At 43.2% G+C, this 19,504-nt stretch overlaps 1 protein-coding gene across 1 annotated transcript in view; it reads left to right on the forward strand.

The window, feature by feature from the left end:
- GNS (glucosamine (N-acetyl)-6-sulfatase) overlaps positions 1 to 17,942 on the forward strand; it is a 46,485-nt gene extending 28,543 nt beyond the window's left edge. Inside the window, 5 exon segments of the mRNA NM_001285690.1 lie at positions 3,393 to 3,494; positions 9,684 to 9,791; positions 10,774 to 10,884; positions 12,509 to 12,669; positions 17,063 to 17,942. Of these exon segments, the coding sequence (NP_001272619.1) occupies positions 3,393 to 3,494; positions 9,684 to 9,791; positions 10,774 to 10,884; positions 12,509 to 12,669; positions 17,063 to 17,141 (561 nt within the window). The 3' untranslated portion in view covers positions 17,142 to 17,942.

The following is a 19,504-nucleotide window of genomic DNA, read 5'->3' on the forward strand; positions in this document are numbered from 1 at the left end:
TAAGAAAGGAAAATGTTGGTAGGAAAATGGAAATGACACAGCATGATTCAGGGGAACCGAACTGAACAGGGAGTCAGGAAGACCGCTTACTGGCTTTAAGACTTTGGTTACACTAAGCCTTGGTTTCCCCATGTGAAATTGGAAAGATGCTAAGTGTGAATTCTCTAGTGTTACTAGGTCTCATCCCAGCTTACTCCTTGTTAGGGAAGTGGGGGATGAGGAGCAGATCGAGGCGAAGCAGCCCAAGATGTGTAGAGTTCTCTGCTTTCAGTGCTGCTCACTAGGTGGATTTGGGGCGCTATCTGGTGTGCTTCCAGTCTTCTTTTGAAAGCCTTATATGAACTCTTTTAACATCAGGGCTTAAATGTCTGTTCGAAGTCCTTCTGGGAGCCCTTATTCTTTTAGGTAGTTTCTAGACCCAAAAAATAAGCAGGTTCAAGACAAGATATCCCTCTATCTCATGCCTCATGCCTCAGTTTTTTAGGGCCTTTTATTTGATCAAAATGTCTATATACTTAAATCCTAGGACCATTCCCAAATAAATTGTGAGGCTGTGATTTATGGACTGATTTACTTGGTCTTGTCAGAGCCTTTTCTGTTCCAATGCATAAATGAATCTTTAGGTTTACACTCAGTGATAAAAGCACTACCATTTTAGGAACTTGAAATGCTGCTGTTTCTAGGCACCCTTATGGTGATGGGCTCACAGTATCCATTGTAATTCCTGGCTGTATAAAAACCAGAGAGAGGTATAATTCTCTCAAATTCTTCAATTACACTTGGTATCTACTAGAAGTCTCCCATCTCCTAACATTATATGCTAATTTTGAGACTCTGCTTCTTAGTCAAACAAAACTCCATCATTTTTAGGGAAGATATGATTATGTAGAAACGCTCGGAAAGAAAGCGCCCTGGGGATGTGTTTATGGTACTTGTGCCGAATCTTAGCGACTTGGTTTGTTCCGGATCTTGCAGACCTCCCCGCCCCAGCCCCCATCTCCCCATCCCCCCACCCCCACCCCCCCCCCACACACACACACAGCAGACTGCCACTAGAGGGCATTCCCACCCCTAGCTGATGGCTGGAGAGGCCATTTTTACTGAGCTGGGCAGTCACTGTTTTATGTCTGTCCATTTCATTATTTTGGTGCCTTGGACATGTTAGTAATACCTGTGGGACTGGTTTCGTTCATGTTCTGGACATCACTGAAAATATGCCAGGCGGTCACATTTTGAAGCCTTGTTGCATTTGTCTGATTCTGGAGGTGGCATCTCTGCTTGTCTGTCCTTTCCTGCCATGGTCTCTCTCACATTCATGCTCACTCTTGTTGACTGTCTCCTAAGCTGCTCAGTCGACTGGGGGGACTTGGAACCAGGTCTTATGTAATCCCCAGAGACATAGTTTTTGTGTTTTTTATCCTCACTAACATGGATTGCTTTTCCTGAGTTGCCTGCTGCTGAAGGTTAATTTCCAACAGCTGCAGAGTTATACTAATGATTCAGAGCCAGGATATGTAGATCACTGTGCCCTCCAGGAATCATCAGTCCTTCTCCAGGAGCCAGGAAACCTGGCTGCTACTCAGAAGATGTCTTCTTGCCTTTTGTGTCTGCACTCTTGGGTTTGCTTTTAAATGAAAAGTAGCAGGATTAGTTAGTTTGGTTTTTTTAATCCCCTGTTGGCTTCTCCTGAGACGATCTGAGTTTTCTCTACAGTTTTCTTGACTGGTATTTATTTCTAGTAAATGACAGCTTTTCCAGTTACAGGCTGCTGACTTTGCTTCAGTTACTTCTCTTTCATTTCCTCATCTGTAAAATGGGGGAAATACTGCTTCCTAGGATGGTGCGTGCATGCTCAGTCCCTAAGTCGTGTCTGATTCTTTGCAACCCCATGGACTGTAACCTGCCTGGCTCCTCTGTCCATGGGATTTCCCAGATAAGAGTACTGGAGTGGGTTGCCCTTTCCTTCTGCAGAGGATCTTCCCCACCCAAGGGCTGAACCTGCATCCCCTGCATTGGCAGGGGGGATCTTTACCGCCAAGCCACCAAGGGAAGTTCCTAGAATCGTCGCGAGGCTTAAATGAGGATGTGCATTAGGAACTGGCCCAGAGTAGGTGCTTAGTGAACATTAGTTCCTTTCATTTCCCTGGATTGTCTCATCATTCCAAGGCTTTTTCTAGCCTGTGACCATGTGACTTCTAGACCTATACCCTCCGCTACAAAAGTTCATGTTATTGTTGAGGCAGAACATACATAGGATAGTCCAGACTGAGATGCAGAACACCAGATTTCAAATAATTGGTTCAAAATTTTTTATAAAGTAAAATCTCATCATTTTCTTTTGTATTGCTTATATGTTAAATAGTAATAGTTAAACATTTGCAATAAATTTTACCTTTTTTTTCTACTTTAGTGTGATTATTGAAAGTGAGAGTGTTAGTTGCTCAATCATGTCCAACTCTATGCTATCCCATGAACTGTAGCCCATCAGGCTCCTCTCGTCCGTGGTATTTCCCAGGCAAGAATACCGGAGTGGGTAGCCATTTCCTTCTCCAGGGGATCTTCCCCACCCAGGGATAGAACCCAGGTCTCCTGCATCGCAGGCAGATTCTTTACTGTCTGAGCCACTAGGGTGGTCACTAGACAATTTTAAGTTACACATATGACTCCTGTTCTGTCCTCTATTGGACTATTCTGGTTGAGACCTGGTAGAGATATTGTGTACAGAAGGAAAATTATCCAGTAAATCAAGGAGATATGTCAAGGAATAAATGCCACACAGTATCTTCAATTTCTAGGATTTTTTTTTTTTAAACATCCAGGTTTTGTGCTCATTAAGGAAACTTACTGATGCATTGTTGAGATAAATTTTCTGCACTCTCCAAAGCCTACTGCAAGTATTTTTAGCCATGTTGTCACTTTGAAAAAGTATTTAAAAGGTGGATGCCCTAATGGGTGACAAGCATTCAACCTTTGAGCCTTTCAGAAATGTCAGGAGTCAATCTGAAGTCAAGTAGTGAACTAGTGAGAATAATCAAGTTGGAAAACACTTGTGTACAGTAGCCTGACATATTTCTTGTCATTCATAACAGACTCAAGGCAAACCTAAAGGAATCTTGAAAAATGTTTTGGTCAATAACAGTGTGTGTAAAATAAACTTAACTTCCCAGGGGCCTGTATTATAAACTTTATAAGGCTGTATGTATTATATCTTAAATTGTCATAGTTATATTTGAATATATGTGATAGGAAGTATGGGTTGTACAAAAGATAATAGAAAGTGCTGCTTGTTTCATGGATGGGTTTGGGGAAAGAGAACTCTAGTGTAGACAGAAGAGGAAAGTGAGACCAGCTGTGTTCCGAGTCAATTTATCGTTTCCTTCTCTCTCTCTCAGATGCTCGTTGCCAACATTGACTTGGGCCCTACTATTTTGGACATTGCGGGCTATAGCCTGAATAAGACCCAGATGGATGGGATGTCTTTTTTGCCCATTTTGGTGAGTATAAAGCCCTCAATCAGCCCTGAGCCAAGACTTGAAGTAAATTCCAGGTTGTATAAGTGGAGTTAAATTTTAAATCTTCAGGGGAGACCCTTTAAATCTTAAAACTATTAAATTTGGGAAGCAGAGAATACAGTTTTTCTCATATCTGTAATGAGAAGGAGCTTTCTTTAAAAAAGACTAGACACAGAAAAACAGAGTTCTGTATCCTTCCTTTTCTCCTTCTTCCCCCAAAAGCCCCATCATACACAAAGACAGGTAACAAATTGAGATAATATTTGCAGCATATATGAAAAAGGGTAACTAATCCTAATAGATGAGTTCTTAAAAGCAAAAATTAATATCCCAGTATAAAAATGGGCAAAAGAAGTAACTAATCAATTCTCAGAGGAATTAAAAATGACCAGAGTCAGTGCAAAAAGATTGCTTCAATGCTGATCAAAGAAAGGCTTAACTGAAGGAGGCCCCTGTTGCCTGTAGAACTGGCAAAGATGAAAAAGATTAATACCTGGTAATTACAGAAGTCTGAGAAAAATTAAAACTACTCAGACTCTGTTCACTGAAGTGTAATCAGTATAAGCTATCAGTAGGCTAATTTAATAAGACCCATCACTTCAAAATACACATGTCAAGCAGATCCATCTGGGAATTTACTCTTAAGAGAACAAAATTCGTTCAAGAATTGTTTGAGTACCTACTGTGTCTAGCACTGCACAATGCTAACTATTAAGAACTACATGTAATATTCACCTGGAACCATCACAACATTGTTAACCAGCTGTACCCCAATACAAAATAAAAAGTTTAATTTTAAAAAAGCCTACATACAGTATTAATAGAAAATTAAAAACCTGAATATACAGTAGGGAATTGGTCACATTGTGGTGAAATTAAACAAGACTATTAAAGCAACAGTAAATGCTGTACATAAGTATACATTGACTTAGAAAGATGCCTGCCACATACTGCAGGGAGAAAAGGAGGTTTCAGACAGCATCTCTTTTTCATTAAAAACTCATGTGAATGTGTTTAGGCATAGAGAACTGTGACAGGTCAGTACTCTATATTATAGGAAACTCTTACTGATTTGTATGACTCTGTCACAGTTATTAGGTGATGTGTGACTCATCCAGGAGAATACATGTCACTCATGTAAGTTATAAGACACAAGAAATACCCATGAACCCATCATCCCATTTAAGAACCGAAATACTCGCCATACTGATGGGTCTTCCTATGCACTCCTCCCCATCCCACCCCTTACCTGCCCTTACCAGTTATCACTTTTCTGAATTTTATGGTTGTTACTCTCTGGCTTTTATTTTTTTAGTAGTTATCATGCATGTAGCCATAAACAACATACCTGTCTTGGGGGGAAAATACCTATCTTTTTTTGCACTCTAAAGATGACATTCTACTAGTTGTAATCAAGACTTTTTTTTCAATTCAGCATTGTTTGCAAATTGATCCATATTGTTCACTGGTACCTAATATTCCATCATAAGAAGGAATGCTTCACCACTTCGTTATATAACTACTCAATTTCATAATCAATATAAATTAATTACATATTTCTTTATCAGTGTCCGTTTGTGGTGGTGTGGTTTTGCTCTAGGCACAGTGCTGCCGTGGCATTCTCATACATGTTTCCCAGTGAGCATGTGTGCACACACCAAGGTCACGGGAACCTCACATCTTCATTCCTGCAAATATCACCAAGTTATTGTCCAAAATCATCATCAGTTTATATTCCACCAGTTCAGTTCAGTTCAGTTGCTCAGTCGTGTCTGACTCTTTGCGAGAATTCCCTTTGCTCTATATGAAACTATCAGACTACTTCATTTTTTGCCTATCTAGGGGGTGAAAAAACAACAAAATTATAGTTGGTTCTATGGTATATTTCTTTATTAATGAGATGAATCACTTTTTTCACAGCTTAATTCCCCTACTATACAATTCACCAGTTTAAAGTTGACAGTTCACTCGGTTTTGATATAGTCAGAGTTGTACAACTTCAGTATAATCTAACTTTACAACATTTTCATCACCCCCAAAAAGAAACCCCCAGATACACTAGCAGTCGCTCCAGGCTCCCTCTCAGCACCAGACAGGCACTGCTTTCTGTCGCTGTAGATCCGTCTGCTGGGGCCATTTTCTGTAAATGGAATCGTACAGCATGTGCTCTCTCGTGATTGGCTGAAAACTCTGTACGTGGAATCGTACAGCATGTGCTCTCTTGTGATTGGCTGAAAACTCTGTACGTGGAATCGTACAGCATGTGCTCTCTCGTGATTGGCTGAAAACTCTGTACGTGGAATTGTACAGCATGTGCTCTCTCGTGATTGGCTGAAAACTCTGTACGTGGAATCGTACAGCATGTGCTCTCTTGTGATTGGCTGAAAACACTGAGCCTGTCTTCAGGGGTCATCCCCATTGTAACACATGTTACTCCTTCATTCCTTCTTTTTACTAAACAGTGGTGTTCCACCTATTTAACCAGCCACGTGTTTATCCAGCCGTCAGCTGGTAGACATTTGCATTGTTTCCCCTATTTGACTCTATGAACATTTGTATATAGATTTTTGGGTGAGCCAATGTTTTCCATTCTCTTGAGTGTACCCTTAGTAGAATTGCTAGGCCATGTGGTGATTTTTCTGTTTAACCTTTTGAGGAGCTGCCAGACTGTTTCTAAAGTGATGGCACTATTCTGTATATTCCCACCACCAGTGTGAAAGGATTCAGTTTCTCTACATCCTTGCCAGCAGTTGCTGTTATCTTTTTACTGTCTTAGTGGGTTTGAGTGGGACTCATTGTGGTTCTGATTTGCGTTTTCCTAATGATTAATCATGTTGATTTGTTGTCATGTGTCAAACATACCTTGTCATGTGTTTGTTGGACATTTGTATATCTTCTTGGGAGAGATGTCTATTCAGATCCTTTGCTTGTTTTTTCAGTTGGGTGTTTGATCAGTGAATCATCTTTCATTTATGTCTTTTGTGTTTCTTCCCTTGTGAAATGCTGCTTTTTGCCCATGATATTCCCCGTTTATGACTTGTCTTTTCCCTGCATTAAGGTATGACAGTGCAGGAGTTGAGTGTGTGAAGCACCTCATTTTATGAGATGATTTAGTGTCCTTTGTGTCTTGTTTATAAAAATACTTTTCAACCTTGAGGTCAGAAAATAGTTCTCCCAAATTTCCTTCTGGAAGTTCTGTAGTTCTGCCTCTTAGCTTTGAATCTTTGATGTATCTGGAATTGGTTTTCTTGCATGGTAGGAGTCAGGAATTCAGTTTCATTTCTTTTTCTATAAATACTCAGTTGTCTTTTCTGTTCCACAGATCTGTCTATCCCTCAACCAGTGTGTTGTTATAAAGCTGTATAATTAAACCTTGCATGGGTACACTTCTCTCTTAGGGTTATTAGGGGTCTCTTAAGAGTTGTTCTTAAGGGTATCTTAAAAGACAGTTATCTTTCTTCCATCTTCCATGTAAACTTTATAAAAAGCTTTTCAGATTGCTTTTTGGGCTTCAGCTGGAATTGCAATAAATCTATAGGATCAGATAGAGGGAAATTTTTATCTCTTCACTCTTCCTAGACAAATCTTAGACTGTTAATCTTATTTCTAGTTAGGAAAAAAAAAAAACACTACACTATAGGGATAAAATCATTATGCTGTGTATAGTTGATTTCTCTGCAGTTTTGTAAATGCCACCGGGGACCTGGCTATCTTCCTTGTTCTTTTGAAGGTTAGTCCTGTGAAAACCTCTGGCATATGAGGGCTCTCGTACCTCTGGCTCTGCCTTAATATGGTAGCTACTAGCTGCATGTGACTATTTAACTAGAATAAAGTGAGAAATTCAGTTCCTCAGTGGCAGTAGCCACATATCAATGGCTGCAAACACCTTGTATCAGGCAACAGTCACAGAACGTTTCAGTCAGAAAGTTCTGCTGGACAGGGCTGCTGTAGACCAGGGCGTGGCAAACCCCTGCGGGCCAAGTCAGCCCACCCTGGGGGTTTTGTAAATGAAACTGGATCAGGACACAGCTGTGCTCACCCGTGTCATCTGTGTGTGCTGCTCGGCCTACTTTCCTGCTGCAACAGCAGAATTGAGAAGTGGAAACAGAGACTGTGTAGCCACAGCCTCTAAATACTGTCTAGCCTTTGACAGAAAACACTGAATGACCCCTTCATTGGTTTCAAACTTGGTGGCACATTCGTATCTCCTGGGAAAGAAAAATACTGACTCCTGGGTCCCAGCCCCAGCAAGCCTGATTAATTGGAGATGTGACGTGGCCCCACAGTGGTTTTAATATGCAGCCAAGTTGGAGAGCTCTGCTCTCGACCTCCAGGCACTCTTCTCCTCCCTGTATACTTTTACATTTAAGTGTGGGGTTTTGAGGTCCACTCAAGGCCGACAGATAAGCTCTTCCCCTGACCCCCCAGCTTCCAGGGCTCAGGATTGGCAGAATGGGTTCTTCCAGAGGAGTTGGTGACTGCTCAAGTCTCCTGTAGCTTAGGATTTCTGTGACCTTCATCTGCACGAGATGGTGCGGGTTTCTTCGTAGAACAGTGACTGAGGACATCAGTTCCTCTCTGACTCTCCTTTCCAAGCAGCTGTGACCCCCTACAGCCTTGAGCAGACTACACACTCGCCCCTGCCGTGGTCACCAGGCTAGATAGGTCCACTCAAGTCCTCAGGGTGGTGGACTAGCCTAGCACCCATCAGCAGTGCCTGAGGGGCTGGTTCAAGTGCAGACTGCTCCCCGCCCCCACTGGGAATAAAGAATTTGAGTTTGTAACCAGTTCCAGCTGCTGGGGACACATTTTGAGCACCACTCTTATGGAGCAGTGCTTCTCGAATTTTACTGTACATATGAGTCAGCCGAGGATCTTATTAAAAATGTAGACAGGCTCTTTAAGACCAAAGTAGGGCCTGAGATGGTGCATTTCTAAGCAGCCCCCAGGTGTTGCTGATAGACCACAAACCAGACTTTGACTACTATGACTATAGACCAGTTTAAGACCTCCCTCCCCCTACACACACACCCCTTGGCAGTTACAGTGCCAAGTCCTAACCACTGATCACCAGGGAATTCCCTTAGGAGCCCCTTCTAGCCTGGCCCAGGTCAGATTCTGCTGCTGGGCTGCATTTCTAAAGCACAGCCTTGACTGTGTCACTGTCTTGTTCAAAACCCCCAGAGCCTCTCGTCACCTGCCATTCTATGTAGTACAAGTGGGCAGCCTGCTGTCAGGACCTTTTTCTGTTCGGTACCAGCCTGCCTGTCCACCGGCCTTGGCACTGCTTCCTTGTCTGAAAGCTGGGTATCAGGAACCCATATACCAGGTGTCCTGCTTCCATCCTGGCCTTACACTGTCCTTTTGATCCCAAACTCCCTCTCCCTTTCACCATTTGTGTGTGTGTCTTAAACGTTCCCATTTCAAATGCTTCTGCTGTTTTCCTTCTGCTCCATTGATGTGCAGCAAAAATGAAATGAGTTTATATATGTATGGTATCTTCATTCTGACCATCAAGAGGTACTTCAGCCCTGTTACAGTCCTTAGCTCACCAGCCATATTTAATTTCTCAGCATGAGCTTAGACGAATTCTTAGGGAGTTTATAGACAGTATTGTTTACTCTGATCTGAACTTTCGGCACCTTGCCATACAACTTTGATTCTTGCTTCACGACTTTGTTGGTTTCCATTCCTGACCTGCTTCACAGGAGTAGTCCTGAGAAATAACTATGTGCAAAGCATTTGACATCACTTGTGAGAATCTTAGGGGCTTCCCAGATGGCTCAGTGCTAAAGAATCCACCTGCCAATGCAAGGAGACACAGGAGACATGGGTTCAATCTCTGGGTTGGGAAGATTCCCTGGAGGAGGAAATTGCAACTCACTCCAGTATTCTTGCCTGCAGAATCCCATGGACAGAGGAGCCTGGTGGGCTACAGTCCATGGGGTCACAAAGAGTCAGACATGATTGAGCAACAGAGCATGTGAGGACTCTACAACTGGATGTGATACTTGGCAGCCTTCAAATGCCTCCATTTTAGTCATTCCCTTCAGTTACTGGACAGTCAGTTCATTTTGACTCCCAGGACCCCTTGAGTGGCAGAATGAATAACACTGTGATTTTATCCTACTCTGGATGCCTCACTGAAACCACTTTTGCTCTTCTTTCTAGAAAGGGGCCAGTAATCTGACTTGGCGATCAGACGTCCTGGTGGAATATCAGGGAGAAGGCCGCAACGTCACCGACCCCACGTGTCCTTCCCTGAGTCCTGGAGTGTCTGTGAGTGTGGCCCAAGTTGTCTTAGACGCCTTCTCACGGACGGCACAGCCGGCACGGGTTTAGACGTGCCAAGTGCTGAAACTCAGTCAATCTGAGTCCTCCTCCTGTTACTTTGACTCTGGGAGGTTAGGAGGTAAACAAAGGTAAAAGTAATCCTGAAAATGATTATCTGCCGACATACTGTCAGGAACGGGCACTTTGAATTCTTCCAGTTTTTATAACAAGTTCACACATCTGCCCTCCTCCTTACTTTATCAGGACCCCTTCCTTTTTTCTACCCATGCCAACTGTGGTAGCACTTTTCATTAGGGATGTGATCAGTGGCATCCAACAGAGAGACAGGGTTTCCAGCTATAACCGGGCCGGCATGAGCATCTTGATTTGGTGGCAGCCAGGCTGGTCATGGAGGGAACGTGAGCGACATCAGCCCCTCTTTATAGAGAATGGGTAATAGAGGCAACTCCAAACGGAAGCCTGACACTGACATGTTAAAAGACAGTAAGAACCCAACCAAAGGATGGTGTGGAAGACTTGATGGAATCAAAGTCAAGTCCTATTTGGTGATAAGAGTGCTCATAAACAACTTACTGCAAATGATTCCACAAAGTTTCAGACTGTCTCCAAGCCTTGAGGATGGAAGTACCTAAAATAACCTGCAGAGTGATTCACCTGCGTATTAATTTCTTCTCCTTACCAACCTGTATGCTTACAGGGGCTCGTTAGAACTCATTCCCAGCAGATGAGCAGGCAGAGACGGCAGCAGTCTATACACACAGCAGCCACACCTCATGTTCCCTAATCGAGTCAGCCCTTAGTAGGAGCTGAGCCTCACGTCTGTTTTCAGTTTACTTCTCTGTGGAAAGTTTCCTCATTTCTGTCCAGTTGTATGTCTGGCTCGAGCCAGCCTGGCTGCCGCTGTATGCAAGTAGCATTTGTCACTATTGAAGGTGCTTTTCAGCTAACTTTTTTAATGTCCCTACAGCAATGTTTCCCTGACTGTGTGTGTGAAGATGCATATAATAACACCTATGCCTGTGTGAGGACCATGTCGGAACTGTGGAACTTACAATATTGCGAGTTTGATGACCAGGAGGTAAGACAGCCCACTGCCCCTCCACCCCTTGGGTCTATTGCCAGGGCTTTGTTAGCTGGCAGAAGAGAAATTCCAGGAATGTTCCTTGGGGAGATCAGGTTTATTTTTTCACTGAGGTATAGTTGTAGCAGCAGCAGCAGCATAGTTTGTTTACAATATTGCGTTAGTTTCTGCTGTACCATGAAGTGCATCAGCTGTGTGTGTATATATATATCACCGTCCTCTTGAACCTCCCTCCCCTTCCCTCATCCTACCCCTCTGGGTCACCACAGAGCACCAGGCTGAGCTCTCTGTGCTATACAGCAGCTTCCCACTAGCTATCTGTTTATACATGGTAGTATACGTATGTCAGTCACAATCTCCCAATTCTTATCTGTACTCACATTTACGTTTCCATTGGTTAAGGAAATAGAATTCCACAAGGCCATACTTGACTTCTTTAACTGACCTTGCTGGGTGGGGCTTTCTCTACTTCCACCACCTCCCACACATACACTTGAAATACACACAGTTCACTTTTTCAGAATGCTACATTCCTGGTCTGTTTGCTCCCTGATAGTTTGGGGTGAGGGTAAGAACTTCTGTGGAGACAAAAGGAGTCGGGGGCCTTTCCTAGAAAGCTTCCTGGCCACCAGCTGGCTCAGACCCTCCTGTTCCTAGCACAGCATAGTCTAGTGCTGCTCACGTGAATCAGCAGGTTAAAGGCAGCATCCTTGGAGGAAGGGGGCTTTTAGCCAGCCTGGATCAGTGTGGAGTATCTGGAGGATCACACGCACTCCAGTCCCTTGTTTCTGCTGTTCATCAGCGAGTGCACACCTACGCCATCTGGCAGCCTACATTTTGCCATATGGAGCCAGTACTCATCATGTTTCTCAGAAATTGACTCGCTCACTATTTACTTGTAGGTCATAAGCACTTCAGAGAACAAGCAAGAGAGCTTCCCTCAAACTCAGTCCCTTCCACTTGATAAGTGACAGTGTAAGGGCAGCTACTTGAAGCCTTTATAAGCAGAATTTATCTACATCTTCTGAGCCTATCAGTTAACTCCAATTTGGAGAACAAAGTACTGATGGAGGGGAAAATAGTGTTATTAGATGCCTCTCATTTTAGAAATAATGTATCTTTCCTCAAGTGGTGTTATATATCTAAAATAGGAAAACTTAACATTTTTATAAGATGGGTTCCTTTCATATCTGTTCTCATCTGAATCTTCACAACTGTAAGGCAAAGATAAACTTCGGATATCAAGTCTCACTCGGTAACCTTATTACTTAGTCTAGTTTCTGAGCCTTTGCCATTTGACAGTCCTGCCTTCTGTTCTCTGCTTTAATTATAGAAGGTAGGCTCTTCCCTCCTGACTTTCCCTGAAGGCACAAGGGTGCTGGAGGCTCGTTTCCAGCACGTGGGCCATAGACTCAGAGTAATTCAACCCTCAGAACAGATGGTCCACTGTCTGCTCTGTACCCTAGGGCTCTTTGAGGATCTTGAGACCGGATGCCATTCTCCCAGGCCTTGGTTTTTAATCCACCTCCTCTCTTTCCATTTAGAAATAACTCACATGAGGCGTACTTCAGATGTAATAACCCTTGCTCTTCTCTTTCCTCCATCTTTTCATTCCCTGTAGGTGTTCGTAGAAGTCTATAACCTGACTGCAGACCCACACCAACTCAATAACATTGCTAAAAGCATAGACCCAGAGCTTCTGGGAAAGATGAACTATCGGCTGATGATGTTACAGTCCTGCTCTGGACCAACCTGCCGCACTCCAGGGGTCTTTGACCCCGGGTAAGTTTCCCATCGTCCTCAATGACTTTGCCCAGTTGTCTTCAGCAGTCCTGCCGTTCCTGGAGGCAGAGGGAGCCCAGTGGGTCCTTCCTGCTCTGAGCTGAGCTGTTTCTCACTGTTCTGCTTTATACGGGGAATGCTGGGTCTCAGTGCAGCAGCCAGTTGTGCTGAGAAAATGAGCTGCTTGAAACTCTTGCTCTCCGTAGGCAGTGGGTGCTCTAGCTGGAGGCACAGCCCTGCTCCCCACCACACAGGGCTCTTGCTCCCCTTCCTGCCTGTGGTTCTTGTCATGTTACCACTTGATTGCTCTGGTGACACTTGGGGCTGCTTTAATGTAAGCTGACCAAGGGCTACCCTGGTCCTAGTGCTTCTCAGAGCCTTGCCTTCCTTTCATTTCTCAGAAGCCCCAATTATAGAAACTTGAATACTTGCCAGTAAATTTAATATATTAAATACACAAAATGAAAGTATGAACTCTCAGATGTCAAAATAAATAAGCCCACTACAATATATGAAGGTTGGAAAGACATTTAACTCACCTACTAAGTTACTTCTGTTCTTGCTACTCTCATGCCTCTTAAATAGTAACTTTGTACCAGGAACATGGTTCACAATACCCTATGCCTTTGAGCTGCCTGTGGCAAGCCGCCTGTCATTTTTGGCTTGATTATAAAATTAAAAATCAAACTCTCTTTGGGAAAGAATTATTTCAGTTCGTAAATTCTGATTATAGGAAAGAGGAAAGAATGATATCCAAGGCTGATGAAAATTAGTAACTTAATTATTTAGCCACCTAACACGTGAAGTGATATCTTCAATCCAAGTTAGTAAGGAATGTATGTGACTAAAGAGACGGGGTTGTAGACTATTTGTTAAAGAAATATAACACTTTTGCTTTCAAGCACAGCATGCAGAGCCGAGACCTGGAAGCCAGTAAACTGAAATCAGGTGATGGGGATCCCTGGCTGTCCAGTGGTTAGGACTGCAGTTTGACCGCTGAGGCCGTGGCTTCAGTCCCTGGTCAGGGAACTAAGATCCTTCTCTGTCTCATATAAATGAGTCCTTATTTTTTTAGTTCAGTTTTGTCTTATATGAGTATTGCTACTCCAGCTTTCCTTTGATTTCCATTTGCATGGAATACTTTTTTCCAGCCCCCTCACTTTCAGTCTGTATGTGTTACTGGACAGTGTCCATAGTGACTATAGTCTATATATATGTGTGTGTCTGTAGTGACTGGACATGAAGTGGCTTCATGAAATGGCTTCACTAGACATGAAGTGGCTCTCTTGTAGTCAGCATATGTACGGGTCGTTTTTGTATTTCTTTAGGTTGGAGCATTTAATCCATTCGTGTTTGAGCTAATTACTGATACATATGTACTTACTGCCATTTTTTGCTTCAGTCTTGTAGGCCTTTCCCCCGCCCCTTTCCTTTTTTCTCTCCTCCTATGATTTGACGACTAACTTAAAAGCTTTAGATTTCACCATCACAGCTGAATGAGAGCCTTTCTGAGTATTCCTGGTTTTAGGTTCTTCTTTTTCATCACTTTTAATATATCATGCCACTCCCTCCTGGCCTGCAGTGTTTCTGCTCTAAAAACAACCTTATGAGGATTCTGTTGTATGTTATATGTTGTTTTTCCCTTGTTTTTTTTTTTTAAATACCTTCTCTTTAATTTTTGCCAATTTGATTAATGTGTGTCTCAGTGTGTTCTTAAGTTTATCCTGCCTGGGACTCTGTGTTTCCTGGACTTGAGAGACTTTCCCATATGGAGGAATTTTTCAGCTATTATCTTTCCAGATATTTTCTCAGGCCCTTTCTCTCTCCTCCTTCTGGGACCCCTATAATGTTGGTACATTTAATGTTGTCCCAGAGGTCTCTTAGACTGTCCTCATTTCTTTTTATTCTTTTTTCTTTATTCTTTTCCAAGGCAGTGATTTCCATCATTCTGTCTTTCAGCTCACTTAACCATTCTTTGGCCTCATTTATTCTGTCACTGATTTCTCCTAGTGTATTTTTCATGTCAGGTTTTGTTCATGTTTGTTTCTTCTTCAGATCGTCTCTTTTTTAAGCATTTCTGTTCCTCCATTTTTTCCCCAAGAGGATAATCTTTGCTATGGGAACTCTGCATCTGTTCTTTAGCAGGTCGCCCGTCTATTTCAGTCCGTCATTGTTCTGGGAATTTATCGAGCTCCCTGGTATAAGACATATTCCTCTGCTGTTGCATCTGGTCTCCCCTTTCTGTTAGAAGAGTTAGTTGCAGTTTCTGTTCCACAGCCTGCAGGACTGTGGTTCTTCTTGCTTCTGCTATCTGCCCCTTGGTGAATGAGGCCAGTCTGAGGCTTTTGCAGGCTTCCTAGCGGGTGAGAAGACTGGTGTGGGCCCACTGTCCTAACACCTCCAGATCTTGTCCCTCTGGGGGGCAGAGCCATGTCATGGGTTGTGTTTAGCAAGGTGCTGTGGGCTCCGGATGACATTAGGTAGCCTGTCTGCTGATGGGAGGGGTTGTATTCCCACCTTCTTGGTTGTCTGGCTTGAGGCATACCAGCCCTGGAGCCTGTAGGCTGTTGGGTGAGGCCAGGTCTTGTAAGAAGGTAGCCTCCAGGAGGGCTTGTGTCAACTAGTGCTGCTCAGAACTACCACCACCCGTGCCAGTGTCCCCACAGGGAGCCGCAGCTGCCCACCGGCGTCCACAGGACACCCTCCACCACCAGCAGGTAGGTCTGGCTCAGACTCTACGGAAACAGCGCTCTTCCCCTGGTCCTGGTGCACACTGTGTGCTCCCTCCAAGAGCGGAGTTCCTCTTTCCTCCCGCAGTCTGAACTCACTGGCCTTCAAAGCCAAACGCTTTGGGAGCTCCTCCTCCCAATGCCAGACCACCTGGCTGGGGAGCCTGATGTAGTGCTCATAACTCTCACTCTGGTGGGAGAACCTCTGTGATAAAATATTTTACCAGTTTGGGGGTCACCCACCCATGGGTGTGGGGTTTGCTTTTGTCACAGTTGCACCCCTCCTGCTGTCTTGTTGTGGCTTTCTTTCTTTTTTGGTACTGGGGTGTAGCTAATTGACAACGTCGTGATAGTTTCAGGTGAACAGCAGAGGGACTTGCCCATATATATACGTGATTCTGACTCAACCCCTCCTCCCATCCACACTGCCTTGTGGTGGCTTCTTTGTCTCTGGATGTAGGATATCTTTTTGATAAGTTCGGGGGCTAGGTGGGTGTTGACAGTGGTTGTTTAGCAGTTACTTGTGATTTTTGTGTCTTCATGAGAAGATGTAAGTTCATATCTTTCTACCCAGCTTTCTTGTCTCCATCCTCAAAACAGCCGTTGATCTTGGACACATTATCTTGGTTGAACAAGCCTCAGCTTGCTTGTATGAGAGGCTTGTCTTGGGCGTTCACAAGATGAGTAGATCTCCACACCTGCCTGGCAGAATCTTAAGGTTTATCTAGAGACTTTAATGGGGTTCAGCCACTTACATAAACCAGATGGTCTCAATAACACCTTACTCTCTCATGCCTTCTTCCATGAAATTGTTTTTTTTAACCATTACTAAGTGTCTTGTTTACATTCTGGAGGGTTAGGGCTAAGATTCTTGATGCTGGCTTTGCTGATGTTGGCTTAAGCTATTTAAAGTCCACGTGGCTTTTAAATTCCTTTGTTATTTAGTTGCTAAGTCGAGTCCAACTCTTCTGTGACCCCATGGACTAGAGGCTGCCAGGCTGCTGTGTCCATGGGATTTTGCAGCCAAGAAGACTGGAATGGGTTGCCATTTCCTTCTCCAGGAGATCTTCCTGACCCAGGGATCATACCCACATCTTCTGCATCAGCAGGCAGAATTGATTTTATGTGCTAGATACTTCATGTGAATTGCCTTCCAATTTTATTGGTGGCCAGAGATGTCAGTGACTTTAGGTACCTATGTTCATAATAAGCCTGGCTCAAGCTCCTGTCTGAAGTGCATACCTTACCTCTTACCCACCACAGTCTGTGTGTCAAAACGTAAAAGACAGGGCTTTGAAAATGCTGCAGGGGCTTTCAGCAAGAGCTACACTCTTGCACCAGGCTGCTTTATAGTTTAGGGGTCCCTCCCTCCCCCAAAAAGCTTTAACCTTTCCTCCTAACACCTTTCAAGATTTGCCTGCCTTCTGTTTTTCTTTTCTCCACTTTTACTATATTATTTTGTGCTCGCTGACTTATGATGGAATTGCTCTTAATTACTAAGTACTCCTGCTTTGTACTAGACTTTCCCACTAGATCTCTTCTGGTGATTTAGCTGCTGCTTTTGTATCCCCTCCTGCCAGTCTTTCCAGTTAATATTCTGAATGAAGCACTCAATGGCTCATAACCATTAATGCCACATTGTTTTATGCGTTTTCTGTCCCCAGGTATAGGTTTGACCCTCGCCTCATGTTCAGCAATCATGGCAGCATCAGGACACGAAGATTCTCAAAACACCTTCTGTAGCACCTGTGCGGTTGGATCTCTGCTCACCTCTTTCTGATGAAGTGATTGGAGTAGGTGTCTGTAGCTAGTCTTCAAGACCATGCCTGGAAGGGTTTCTGGACTGGCTTTAAGTCCTGTTTGAAAAAGCAACCCAATCAGCTGACTTCCTTGTGCAATGTGTTAAAACTGTGAACTCTGCCTGTGTGTCAGGAGTGGCTGTCCCTGGTCCCTTTATTTAGCAGATGACAATACTCCTGAGATCTTTGTTCTCACCAAACCCTTTTTGTCCTGCGGCCACAGTTTTTAATTAGTCCCCATGTGATCTGGACTTATAAATCCATTCAGATAAATGGCACTGCTTTGCTGGGGGTGGGAAATGTTTTTGGTATCCAGCTTGACCTAAAATCGGAGGACCTGCATAGCATTCCAGATTAAGCACTTCACTATCAAAAATACCAATATCACATGGCTTGAAGAACCACCATCAGAGCTGAACCACCTGATTAAAGACAAAAACCATTGGTTTTAGATAGTAAAAATACACTTTTTATAATAACCATCACAATGTGATAAGGTCACAAATTCAAAACTTATCAACCAAGCTCTGTTCATTTTTGGGAATTCTGGGCTTGTGCTTCATTGAAATAGAACAATAGCAAGCTTTTGGTACAGGCTAATTCTAAGTAGTTACTGAAGGTGATAGACATCTACTTGCCAGTGACTGCTCACATAGTGAGCCAGTTAACACCAGGGCTGTTGAGGGAATTTCGCCCCTCTAAGATCTGAAAGATAAAGTGGGTTAAGTATTTCAGCAGAGGACTTCCAAGGGTTGGTGAAGGTTGTGTTTTCTGAGGGCCTCCTGTAGGTGGGGCTCTCGGGTTGATGAAAGGCCATAAATAAGGTATAGTAAGTGCCTGCCCAGCAAGGAGCCTGGGTTCCAGGCCCACAAGTGAAGTTGTGACACTCCTGCGCATTTTGCTGACACTGTTTGTTATAAGATGTAAGAATTTTAGAGTTGATGTAAAGTACCAACTACTTAGCTTCTTCCCTTTCAGCTAACTTCTTCCTGAGTTTTTGAAGTCTGGTGCAATTGGGGCCTTGTTTACTATTTCTCTGTCAAAATCAGATTTTTTTGATGTTTCGTCACTGTTTAGAACACCTATATTTCTGTCTCTTGGCTCAAAGACTAATCCCCATTCTTATGCTGTCTTCACAAGAAGGCTAGTTGATGGTGGGGCAGCAAGTAAGAAGAGGAACTGTGGTTTATAATCTGTCCAACTCAGGCAGTTGTGATTCTAGCTTTATGTAAGGTCCTAGGTTGAGCTTTAAGCACTTTGTAACACATGGCCATAATAAGTAACTTTCTATCACAATCCCAGATTGCCATGTTGGGTTAATAGCCATTAGGTTTATTCCTTTACACAATCCCAGTAACTAACTATGGTGGTATTTAGAGGTGAAATGGGCAAGAGAAATGAATACTTCTGTTTGAACTGTTTTAGGAAAAGAAATTCTAACAGTTTTGTAACTAAAAGCAAACTACAATGTTGAGTATGGGTATCAGCTTTATTCTCTGATTCTTAACATTAATCAGTCAGTTTCCACATTAATGAAAGTTGACCAGTTATTCCTGAATAAAAAGAAGCCAGCTCTTACGAGGTCTTGTACTGTGATGTGGTATTGTTCAGCTTTATGATGCTGCTTCCTGAAAGCAGATGAGGTTGTGAGAGTAACTCAGATCAACTAGCTGCTCTTTCATGCAGCAGATTTGGGGTTGGGTTGGTAGGGGGACGGACTGAAGCCCTCTTTGTACCTCTCATTGTTAAATAGTCTAATTTTTTTCTCTTGGACTGGCTTCATTCTCTGGATCTATGCTAAAATCATCTTTCATAAAGAAGCCTCAGTTTATAGACTAACAGACCACAAAATGCACTGAAATTCTTCAGACTATGTATAAGGGCCTCACTGCAGGAGGCTTGCCTTTTTTCTCTCACTTGTACTGACTAGAGGTTTATTTTCCCTTTTAAGAAGACCAGGTGCCCTTCAGAATAGAGAACTGTAACTACTAGGAATGAACAGAGATCTTGAGGATGAATAAAGATTTTGCCTTATAAGACTTCCTATCACAAAGCTCTCCTGGAAATACAATAACATTCCCTGCAACTTTGAATTCGACCAGCGGTGCTATTTCTAAATGTTTTAATTAACAACACTAGGGTAGTCTGCCAACTGTTCTTAAATTTAAGTGTCTAAGGATTAGTATTTGAACAGAAGAAGATAAATTGTCCCAGGATCCTTATTAAGAGACAGCAAAGGGGTGTTTAAACTGGTCCACCAGTGGAACTAGGTGGGAATTCTTTCATTTCACCACCACTTAGGTCCCA

Source organism: Capra hircus, chromosome 5 (assembly GCF_001704415.2).
Source record: "Capra hircus breed San Clemente chromosome 5, ASM170441v1, whole genome shotgun sequence".
NCBI classification, from domain to species: domain Eukaryota; kingdom Metazoa; phylum Chordata; class Mammalia; order Artiodactyla; family Bovidae; genus Capra; species Capra hircus.